The sequence below is a fragment of the Urocitellus parryii genome, chromosome 5, assembly GCF_045843805.1.
Source record: "Urocitellus parryii isolate mUroPar1 chromosome 5, mUroPar1.hap1, whole genome shotgun sequence".
In the NCBI taxonomy this organism is placed as follows: Eukaryota; Metazoa; Chordata; class Mammalia; order Rodentia; family Sciuridae; genus Urocitellus; species Urocitellus parryii.
Window position 1 is genome coordinate 15,816,147 of NC_135535.1, and position 12,183 is coordinate 15,828,329.

The window sequence follows — 12,183 nt, forward strand, 5'->3', positions numbered from 1 at the left end:
CTTCTAGAGGTTTCATAACCAGTGGCCGCATCCCCTCTGTACATGGGTGCTGTAAGCTCCATGTGACGTTAAATCTTGGAGCTAAAGCCCACGTTTGACTGGCTCAGGGTTTGAGAACTCTGTGTGTGTGTTGATTAATACTGCTTTTCCGTTCAAGTGCCAAGAACATGGGCTAATCTAGATTTCTATTAATCTTGTGTCAGCAGTCATGACAGTTTTACAGGAGAGGCTGATAAACATCAGTCTGTGAGGATGGGAGTGGGCCACAACGTAAACACATTCTCCGGCCCAGCAACAAGGGTGCCCAGACCCGCCGGAACCTCCCGGTTCCGTGCCAGTGTGCACGTGTGCTGCAGGAGCCTCTCAAACACACGTGTGTTTGGAAGCGCCTACGTGCCCCGGGCCCCGTGAGCTCCGCTGTGGCTGCAGCCAGAGCGAGGCTGAAGCCTAGGGACCTCTTGGGATCCCCAGGACTGCACTCATTCCATTCCTCTTCTGATTGACAGGGCACACTTCATAAAGCTCCCAACCTACTTCCTGCGAGCGAGTCAGGGGCCTTGATAAGAAAGTGGAATTCGGGGCAATTAAGTGCAATCTGAGCCCCGAGAATGTGTTTTCTGAGGGTGGCTGTACACCAGCTGCTTTCAATGGCATTCCATTCATTCAAGGATGGCTTTTTTTTTTTTTTTTTACAAAATAGGCGTATTCTAGGGGCTTCTTTCAGAACAGAGCCTCAGTGGTGTTCAGGCTGGGCTGTTCTCTGGGCACGGGAGTCACTCATCTTACTTATAAGCCTCCAGTGGAAACCAGCCTGGGGAATGGTAGAAACCCACAGGGACTCTGTGTGCAAGTCTGACTTGAAATGTGCAGGTGGCCCCAGGGCAGCGTGGCCCAGAGACACGGGTGTTTACATTGCAGCTTACTAGTTACCTCTTAGAAGGAGAACCTCATCTCCTTCTTTTAAATTGTGGCACAATATCCATAATTCCACCATGTGGCCAGCACAATGGTTTCATTAATGAGGTTCTTGGCATAAAAGTTAGTTAGAAGAGATCGAAATAAAACACACAGACTCAGTTACCTTATTTCTATTGCCAGGTCCGAGACGGCTCCCCTCTCTGGTTCCCACCTCTAACCGCCCAGCAGGGCAGCAGCAAGGCTTACTCAGGGCTAGCAGGAGAGAGAGAGGGTGGGCACGCCAGGGAGTAGCCTTTTATTGGGGAACAAGAGATTCAGGGAAGAATTCCATCCAATGAAGGTTGAGGGGGGGCCGCACTCCAAGGTCAGGGTCAGTGATTGGGCCCCTGGGGTCAGTGGTCAGTCATACCCCCACACAGATGGGTTCTCTCATCAGGAGAGGGCCGGGAAAGTTCTGACACAGCCAGAGCGCCTCAGACCCTAACCGGGAGTCACCCAGTCACGTGTCAGGATGGCTCCCCACACATAATGTAAAACTGACCATTTTAAAGTTTTTTTTTCTGTACAGTTCAGCAGCATGAGGACATTCACATTGTTGTATGAATGTGGTCTTTATAGGATTAGAGAATACAACAGTGACTGTGAATCATGATTTGTTCAATAAGCAGTTAATTTTATTATTATTATTATTATTATTACTATCTTTTTGCATTATCTGTTAATTAGCTTGTGATTTTCAAAATGGAATGCATACTGTTCAAAATATAATGCTTGGTGGCAAGTGTTTCTTGGGTAGGGACAGGTGCTAAGCACTGGGTGATTACAGAGATGAGGGGAAGATGTGGCACCTGCCAAGTGCCCCAGGGGACTCAGAGTCTGGTGGGAAAGGCAAATATGTGTATGTAGGTGTATATATGTGTGTATAGTGTACAGATGTGTACGTGTGTATATATGTGTCCACATGCTCTATATGTACATAATTACATGTGGAAGTGCAACTGTAAAGATAATAAAACACTCCCAGAAACCAGAGAAGAGAATGACCCCAAGAAGCGTGCGGTACAACTGATGTGAGGTGAAGTAAGACACGTGCACAAAACTTGCGGCTTATGAAGCACTTTTGTTCTCAAGGTCTTGACTTGCTTTCTTATTCTCACATTAATTCCATGAGCTAGAACAGGGTAGGATCATGGATTCCTATTTTCTGGTGGCTCGGCAGAGGTTCAGAGTTGCTGAGTGACCTGCTCAGTGACAGAGTTTAGGCTGAAATATGAGGACTCAAAGCCTGATGCTCTGTGTGCACTTTATATTGGGTCAAATAGAGCTCTGATCCGAGTGCGGGTGGATAAGTAGTGCTCTCAGTTGTGTAGGTCAGAATTTCCCACAGTGTGATGCCCATACCACCACGGATGCAGTGTAATTTGGGATAGACCACAGAGAAACAATTTTTAAATTAATAGTCATACAATAATCTCCCCTCATTCAGGGTTTCAATTACTATGGTTTTAGTTACCTACAGTGAATCAGGGTCGAAAATCATTACATTGAAAATTACAGAAATAAACAATTTTGTGTATTTAAAATTATGTGCCATTCTGAGTATTGTGTTGAAATCCTCTGCCGTCCATTTGTATCCTGTCTGCGAAGTGAATCATGCCTTTGTCCAGTGGATCCACACTGTATATGCTACCCATCCATCAGTCACGTAGCCATCTTATTTATCACAGTGACTATTGTAGTGTTGAAATGTCTGTGTCAAATGACCCTTACTTTACTTAATCATGGCCCCAGAATATAAGAATATGATGCTGGCAATTAATCTTATTACAGTATATTTTTATAATTGTTCTATTTTATTGTTAGATATTATTGTTAAAGTCTTTTTGTGCCTGTTTATAAATTAAACTTTACCATAGGTATATATTTATGGGGTAAATATATTTATATATTGGTGCTGTCTCAGGTTTTAGCATTCATTGGGGGTCTTGGAACATGTTCTTCACAGATGGTGGGGGAGCTATAAATGCTTTAATGTTCATAAGAAATATTAAGTAGGTGACTTTGTGGGAGTTATTTCTCAGAGCAAGTCTCAAGTTCAATGGAGAATCCATATGAAGAGTAATTGTAGGGCTGGGGTTGTGGCTCAGTGGCAGAGCGCTTGCCTCGCACATGTGAGACACTGGGTTCGATCCTCAGCACAACATAAAGTTAGATAAACAAAATAAAAAATATTTTTTAAAAAAGAGTAATTGTAAGTAACAGAGCATGTGGTCTGCAGATGTGGTGGAGCTGGTAATGGGTGCTGTGGCCTGGGAAACCTTGGCCCAATTGTCCTTGGATGGAGACTCAGGACTAGAGAGGAAATGGCCCAGGTGCCCTCATCTGCTCTCTTTTGAACTGGTTGAAACTGGTTTGAACTGATGGCCAATGCTAACAAGTCTTGTTGGGTCTTCTTCTCTTTATAGATTGCTGACTTTGGGCTTTCCAACCTGTACCAGAAGGACAAGTTCTTGCAAACATTTTGTGGGAGCCCCCTCTATGCATCCCCTGAAATCGTCAATGGGAGGCCTTACCGAGGGCCAGAGGTAAGCAGGCTGCCTGGTGTACAGGGGGTGAGGCAAGAACTGGATCTGGGAAATTCTTTAAAAACCCAGAAGAGAAGCAGAGAAAATAGAGTTTTACAGTGTAGACCTTTGCACTTCAAGAATAATTAAGATCACAGAAATAATTGGGACCATCTAAAAATAGTTGAGATCAAGTTAATAAAGGGCAAGATGTCCATAATGTGACATATACATATATATAAAATCTATCTATCTTACCCTTTATTAATTTAAAATTGTATTGTGACATCTTCCAAATATATTATCATTAAAAAATGATTTGTACAACATAATGTCATATAGTATGAATATGACATATTATATTTAATAATCTCCCCTTGATTTGGATATTCAGCTTTTCCATATTGTATCAAAACAAATAGAACAAATGAGCAAAGAAAGAAGAAACTCCTGACTCTTCAAGTGAATATTATTTTGCACATATTTTTAATAGCATAAGTATTTCTTTCTTTTTTCTTTTTTTCCACATTTTTTTTATTGGTGCATTACACTTCTACATATTTTGGGGATTTGTTGTTACATATTCACACGTGCACACAATATGACAAAGTAATGTGACCAGTATCCCTCCCCAGCGCTCCCCACCCTCCGCCACCCATTCTTGGTTTCTTTCCTCTGTTGATCTCCCCTTTGATTTATTGGAGATCCACCTCCACGTTTGTTTTCCTTTTTCCTCTCTAGCTTCTGCATATCAGAGAAAACAGGAACCCTTCACCTTCTGAGTTTGACTTATTTTGCTTAACATGATGGTCTCTAATACCATCCATTTTCTTGCAAATGTCGTAATTCCATTTTTCTTTGTGGCTGAATAAGACTCCATTGTGTATATGCACCACATTTTCTTTATACGTTCACCTGTTGATGGACACCTAGACAGGTTCCATAGTTTGGCTATTGTGAATTGTGGATGTCACTGTAGTAAGATGACTTTCCTTCAGGATAAATACTGAGAAGTAGGACAGATGGGTCCTATGGTGATTCCATGCCTGTCTTTCAGGAGCCTCCACACTGATTTCTATAGCGGTTGTACTAATTTACAGTCCCGCCAACAGCAGGACATGTATTTCACTTAGGAAATATGTTTTAATGGCATCTTCTATTTCAGGAGAGAATGTATTCCTCTGTATGCCTAAAGCTTTCAGGGCTGCTGCAAGATGTATACGTATAAAATGGTTATTTTGAAAGTAGGTTAGTTGTGGGTGATGATTCTCTTTTAAGATGGTTCTCTTTACAGAGAGGTTCATCCACTTAATATCCTTTAAATAGCAGCTGCTCAGTGTGTGGAAATGTTTTTTTCTAAATATTTATCTATTCCAGAGTGTTTGGGGCAGGGCTGGGGGTGGGGGTGAAGAGAAGGATACCAGTGTCTCCACCAATTCCCGAAGAGAAAGTCTTTTAAAACTAGACTGTAAGGGAGGAGCATTGGGTTTAGTTTACAAAATTGCAGGAACTCAATGCTGTAAATTTATCTTAGGCAATGAATGCTGCTTTGGTGATGATCGGTATCCGAGGTTACAAGCTGGCGATCTCTCATCTGGCTTTATTTGGCCACATTTGTCCTGATAAAAAATTGAACAGACATTTAATAATTGGGAGATTTCATAGAGAAGTGTGGTTTCTGACTTCTCTTTGAAAACAAAAGGTGGTGGTGGTGGTGGGCCCTCATTTCTACATGGCAGCAGTGATCCAAGGAGAGGTGGCCTATCCGAGATGGGTGGGTGCCCTCTACAGCACTGTGCATTGTACCCCAAATTCTTTCTTCCTCTGTTCATGTGGGTTGTGTGCCTGACTCTTGTAAAAATGTCCACTGGAAGCCTCCCCAATCCATTGGAAGAAGAAACAGGAAGGAATTGATTCCCATATTAGGAATGAAGAGTCACATGACCCAGTTTTACCCCCTGGAGAAACCTTGTAGCTGCCTTGTGCCTCTGTGTTCTCATCTGTCAAATGGGGCTGAGAATAATCCAAGCCCTACTCGCCTCACTACAGTGAGGATCAAAGAAGATAACCCACTTAGGAAACTTCAATAGGTCAGGCCTGCATTAGGATCAGTTGTCAGGCTGTGGTGGGATCCTGTCTGCCAGGGGCTACATTCAGTTCCTGGGGGCATTGGGGGTGACTTCTCTCATGCTGTGATGCTGATGGTCTGGAACGCATCCCAGGAAACGATTTCTCAGCTCCTCTGTGTCCTGTTTCTCTGCTCCAGGTGGACAGCTGGGCCCTGGGCGTGTTGCTTTACACCCTGGTTTACGGAACGATGCCCTTCGATGGTTTCGATCACAAAAACCTCATCCGGCAGATCAGCAGCGGAGAGTACCGGGAGCCGACGCAGCCCTCAGGTGCGTGCCCTGTGGAAGGGGTCAGCTCACCTGCCCGGCTCACACTCTGCTTTATCTGTGTGTCGTGAGTCGCCCGCCTTCCTCCTTCATCTTTCTGGAGGGCTGTCTTTGGCACAGCTGGCTCATGGGGCTGCTTTATCAGACTTTCCCAGGTGAACTCTGCTGAGCAGATGTTCCGCATAGCAGCCCGGGGGCTGGTCTCACTGTGTGAACTTGGGCAAGTCAGCCTCTTGGATTCAGTTTCTCTACGATATACGAAGTCCCTTCCAGCCATGTAGACATAGAAGCCACCCTCCCTGGACTGTTAGTGCCACAAGGGTGCCCGTCACCTGACTGCTGTGCCTCTGCCCAGGTTGGCTTAGGGCTCTGTTTCACTATCTCTGGTTGCATCACGACTCTCCTGTTCCCCAAAACAAACTCAAAACAACTGCTATGTGATCTTATCATTCCCCCCCTCATCTCTGGGTTAGGCAGGGCTCTCTGGCCTTGCTTGGGGCTGCTGCTGGGGCTATTGCACCCCTCAGTGCTTGTCCCCGTGGTGTCTCCCCACGGCCTGTCGTTCCAGGACAGAGCCTGGACATGGCAGCTCCGGGCTCTAAGAAGGAGGGAGCTTCCCAAGGAGGGAGAAGGAGCTGCCAGTGTTCTTACTGACTTGGCTAGGAAGCCAGCAGGCTCTACTGGTTAAAGCAACCCAGGTCATAAGCTCCATCTCTTCATGGGAAAACAACATGTGTGGACAGTGAGAACGTACGGGCGGCCACCGTGGAATGTAGTTAACACAAGCATTTCAGTTATGTTCGTAACGTACACACAGTCGATCCTCATTATCCCCAATAGTTATGTCCTGTAAAGTTGCTGCAGTCACTGAACCACTGCTTCTAGGGAAAATACAGTGAGATGTCCGTGAACTTCCAACCACAATGTATTTGTCTGTTGATCAGTGCTTATCTTATCTTTTGTATATTTATTTTTAAAGTCCCTAATTTAATATGTATGATTGATTCTTTAACCTCAAACTCCCTGGCCAACGGCACTTTTGCTCCTGTCTGAGCAAAGCGTGTAATGTATGTTTTTTTTCCCCCCTTGGGGCACAGGACAATCTTTTTTGCACTTGGGGACACTTGCACCTGGGGACATTAGAAAACACTTCAGTAATTTGTTTGGGTCCATTTTAAGTGGCAGAATCACAGCAGAAAGTGCAAAAATGTGAAAACCATGGCACAAGTAGGCTGAGAAAGGGACAGTCGTTTATGGTCCAAAAGCTGGCACATGTGTGCACGGGTGACAAATGCCTCACGCTCCGTGTGTGTGCAAAAACAATGGCCATGGAGCTTCGAGGTTTGATTGTGGGATGATAGATACGTTTTCGTGAGTAGGAGAATTGGCAAATATGGAATCCGTGGATAATGAGGACTGACTGTTGTCTCTATCGATATGCACATGTCTATCTGTCTGTGTGTTTTTTCAATAAACCAGTCTGTTCTTTTTGGGGGAATTTCAGGGTGACTTCTGTGGCGGTTCTTATTTACCTCACTAGCTAACTGGTGCCAGTGAAATCTCTGGCATGTGGTAGGGGTTTAGGAAAGGCTTTTTGAATGACTGAAGGATCACCCTATTGCTTTTCAGGGGTGCCTCTCACCCCAACCCCACTGCAGGGTCTTTGCCAGCTGCTCATTGCTGTACGAGTGGCTCAGGGAGGCGACCGCTTCCCAAGATAGAATTCATCTCCTGTGGGGGCTGAATGGTTTGACCCTAAAAGTCAACTTATTAGCTGTAGAAGTCACTGATTTTGTTCTGTAGCCTCCTGAACATCTCTCTGGGCCTTTCCCCCAGTTTTCTGGCAGCAGAAATTTGCAAGGGTTTGGTTTTGTTTTTTTTTTTCCCCCAAATTGGCTGTGAACACCTGGTAGCAGAGACAGATAGCTGCTGTCTAACCGACAGCTCGGTGGACACAGATGCCCACTTATGTCAGACAGGGAAAGAGGTGAGCTCGCTGGGTGTGGCTCTCAGAAGCTAGCCAAGTCCTCAGGGTGAGGCCAGTTTGGGGGACAGCGGCTCTCCCTGCCCAGGTGTGTCAGGTAAGAGCCACTCCTGGCACAGAGGGGCTCCTCTCTGTGCTCTGCCTCCAATTCCTTTTTCCCAGTGGCCACAAGTGCTGTGTCTGGGTGCGTCCACCTTCAGAGGAGTGACAAAAGCCATGGTGATGGACACCTTTTCCTTGGAGTGAAATGATCTTCACCAAAAGAGTAGGGGTCCCTGCTTGGGTGGGGTTTGAATTCTTTGGAACTTGGAAGACCTGAGATGACAGAAGTTCAGTCGTTCCATGACATTCCTTCACTCATGGAAGAACAGGCCGGGATGTCATGGCCCGTGCTTCTGATGGGCAGTCTGAAAGGCTTGGGCTTCTCGCTCCAACGTGTAGCTGGACCAGACCTGCAAATGGCTTTTTTTTTTTCCTGGTAAACTCCAAAGCCCCCGTGCCATGGCCTGACTTTTTCTGTCTCTCGTCCCCTAGATGCTCGAGGACTCATTCGGTGGATGCTGATGGTGAACCCCGATCGCCGGGCCACCATTGAGGACATTGCCAACCACTGGTGGGTGAACTGGGGCTACAAGAGCAGCGTCTGCGACTGCGACGCCCTTCACGACTCCGAGTCCCCGCTCTTGGCGCGGATCATTGACTGGCACCACCGATCCACGGGGCTGCAGGCTGAGGCGGAAGCCAAGGTGAAGGGCTTGGCCAAACCCGAGGTCATGCTGGAGCGACAGCGGTCGCTGAAGAAATCCAAGAAAGAGAATGACTTTGCCCAGTCTGGCCAGGACTCGGTGCCCGAAAGCCCTTCCAAGCTGAGTTCCAAGAGGCCCAAGAGCATCCTGAAGAAGAGATGCAACAGTGAGCACCGCTCCCACAGCACGGGCTTCATCGAGGGGGTCGTGGGTCCCACCTTGCCCTCCTTTAAGATGGAGCAGGACTTGTGCCGGACTGGTGTGCCCCTCCCCAGCTCCCCCGAAGCAGATGTGCCAGGGAAACTGAGTCCCAAGCAGTCGGCCACCATGCCCAAGAAAGGCATCTTGAAAAAGACCCAGCAGAGGGAATCGGGCTACTACTCGTCCCCAGAGCGCAGCGAATCTTCAGAGCTGCTGGACAGTACCGAGGCCCTGGGCAGTGGCCTCCCCTCCCCCAGCCCCCCGGACCTGGCCAGGGTGGCTTCTCACAGCCTGTCCTGCCGGAGGAAGGGCATCTTGAAACACAGCAGCAAATACTCAGCAGGCGCCACCGACCGGGCCCTCGCCAGCCCCGAAGTGCCCACACTGGAATCCTTGACAGAGCCCGGTGTCCCCGCTGAGGGCCTCTCCCGAAGCTACAGCCGTCCCTCCAGCGTCATCAGTGACGACAGTGTCCTGTCCAGCGACTCCTTGGACTTGTTAGATTTGCAGGAGAACCGCCCAGCCCGCCAGCGCATCCGCAGCTGCGTCTCTGCTGAAAACTTCCTCCAGATCCAGGACTTTGAAGGACTCCACAACCGGCCCCGGCCCCAGTACCTGAAGCGGTACCGGAACCGGCTGGCAGACAGCAGCTTCTCCCTCCTCACGGACATGGATGACGTGACTCAGGTCTACAAGAAAGCGCTGGAGATTTGCAGCAAGCTCAACTAGCCCTCCGGGGCCCCGGGGGATGGGGTGGGTGGGAGCGAGCGAGGGAGGAAGGGCCGCGGGGCTTGTGCTGACAGGCTGGTTACCTCTCTGCTGGCCTGGACAACAGACTGAAAAAGGATTGGCGCCGTCTGGCTTGGCCAAGTTGACAGCCTTGAGCCAGCACCTAAAAGGGAGAAGCAGGCGCCCAGCCAGTTCTGCCAACTGCTAGTCAGAATTTGGGTCCTAATTGGTATTTGCATACGGCACCTCCTAGAGGACCAGCTGCCCAGGGAGGGTGGTGTTGGCTGGCGCTTGGTGGGAGTGGGGAGCAGACGGGGAAGGAGGCATTTCCCTAGAAGTCATGCGGATGCTTTGGAGGAGGGCAAGAGAAACCAGGACCATCTGCTTTGGATGAGCCCAAAGAGCTTGCTCCTTTGCTTCTAACATTAGCAAGCTTGATCTGACTGCATGGGGCTGGCAAGATTTCAGCAACCCGGGCTTGAATTGGTGATCGATTGATAATGTCTATTGGGTGTGTTGGTTTCCGTAGCAGCAGAGAGCTGTGATTGAATAGTGATGGCTGCCACGGGAAGGGAAAGGGAGGCAATAGCATTCATGCTGCGACGTACTTGTCATCTCTGACCTGGCTGAGCCCTGGGAATCAGGTTAAAGCATTCTGTGGGATCTACATTAACTCTTCCTGCCACCACTGTGGCATTTGTTAATTGGCTAATCTACCTTGAATGGAAAACAGGGCTTTGGGCAGAGACTGCTCTGAACTCTGCTAGGGACACAGTCAGCCCATGGTGATCGTGTCTCCTTGCTGTGTGTCTTGCTCTTCAGCAAGAGAGTGGACAGAGAGAAAGAAGACAGTGTCAGAGGCCGGAACTCTCGTGTATTCTAGCGCAAAAGGCCTTCTGTGGCCTTTGCACAGTTGAACGGAAGAGGAAGTTCACTTGCAAGGGGCAGCTTGTCTCTTCTCTCATGTCTTAATAGTAACTGGAACGCTGCCTTTTGCTTTGGACTGGAGGTGACATTGCCCACAGTCTCTAAAGGATGACTGCCTGGCTCAGTTACTGGCTCTGTCCACAGAGAGCAAGTGGTCTCCCATGCACCCAGTAGAGCGCCCTCCGAGGTGGAAGAGTTTGCTTCTGGGAATTAGACCGTAGGTGGAATATTTGGATGAAGAAAGGAAAGTCAGACAGGAGGTGCTTTATTCCCCAAATCTAAGGATTCTGTCACGGTTTTGAACGTTGACACCAACTCCTGGGCTTTAGGGAGAAAGAAAGTTTGATCCATTTAAACGAATAAGGTGTCAGAAGAGCCGAGTGGGTGAGAAGGAAGCAGAGAGGAGAAGAATATTTCTTTAGGAGTCATCCAGATGGTTCTGGAGGAGGCAGAAGAGAGGTGGCAGGACTCCCTGAGCGCACTGGGAAGCCAGATCGTAGCTGACAAGCACTCCCACAGGGGACATCTCGGGGGTACAGTCTCTGAAATTACCCGTCTCTCTGGGTTGACTCTAGTTTCTAGAGGCTTAGGAAAATCAGAATCCTTATTTCAAGGTGGTCGGTTTCATAGCCACTTACAGCCGGGAGGACTGATCTTGGGATACCGTTAAAAAAACCAGAATTCATTAAGAACATGCATTAGGATGACATCGCCCTTGCCTTCCGGAGATGGTTCTGGCTTGTGCTTTCCTTCAGGTCGGGCTGAGCCATGTGCTATGAGAAGCTGCTTAGTTTCCTTTCATTCAATTCCACTCCTTGCTCAACTCCAGTAGAGTTTAAAAGGGACAAAGATCTATAGAGAGCAAGTTGTGTTTGGGAGCATGGGGGTGCGTGAAGGGCACCCTGCAGCCTCTGAGCGCTCTCTCTCTCTCTCTCTCTCTCTCTCTCTCTCTCTCTCTCTCTGTCTCTCTCTCTCTCTGATCTATAATCTTTTCTGACCAGCCTCTCCTGCCGCACTGCTGGCCCCAGATCACACCCGGCCTTGCTGACAGCTGGCGTGTGACTTAGGTGTTAACACCCACCTGCTTACCGGCCAATGTGTTTTTCCCTTTTGCCAAGTGGTTGCATCTGCTTAGCATTTTCCATGGCTCTAATCTTTAAGTGAAAATGACACTATTAAGGAAAATCATTCCGCTCCTGCCTCCCAAACACCTGCATGTTCTCTTTTGTCAATAAACTTGGTGCATCGTGGCAAAGGACATCCTCCCTTCAGAGGCAGAGACTCAGAGTCCAGACCTGGTCTGCCGCTAGATGGCTGGTGGCCTTGGGCACTGCAGGATGGGGGCTGTTCTCCTCTCCAGCAGGGCTGCAGGGTGGGTGGGGTTGGTTGGCCTCTCAGGCTCTGTCCAGTTCCAACATTCTTCTGACATCCTCTGGTTTCTGGACGTGATGTCAACTCTCCTTTCAAGGAAAAACTTTGAAAGCTCTGCTTCCTGACCAAGCTCTGTCCACCCCACCAGCCAGTCCCCAGCCAAAGAAGTTGTGCTTGGTCCATTTCCATGGAGTCACAGGCGAGGACAATTTGATGACCTGCTTTGGAAGCAGGGGATGGGACGTCCGCTCTCCTGGTCCTTCCTTGCCTCTGTGGGGTTGGTTTTTTTTTGGCGTCTTCGTTTACACATCTGCCAAAGGGGTAGAATTATACTTCTTTTTACAGGT

The 12,183-nt window shown here is 48.2% G+C and overlaps 1 protein-coding gene across 1 annotated transcript in view; it reads left to right on the forward strand.

Moving 5' to 3' along the window:
- The window catches only part of Nuak1 (NUAK family kinase 1), a 65,269-nt gene extending 55,015 nt beyond the window's left edge, over positions 1 to 10,254 (forward strand). The window contains exons 5-7 of the mRNA XM_026396732.2: positions 3,384 to 3,503; positions 5,749 to 5,881; positions 8,397 to 10,254. Coding sequence (XP_026252517.1) covers positions 3,384 to 3,503; positions 5,749 to 5,881; positions 8,397 to 9,538 — 1,395 coding nt within the window. The 3' untranslated portion in view covers positions 9,539 to 10,254. The remainder of the gene's footprint in view (positions 1 to 3,383; positions 3,504 to 5,748; positions 5,882 to 8,396) is intronic.
- The last annotated feature ends 1,929 nt before the right edge of the window (positions 10,255 to 12,183 follow it).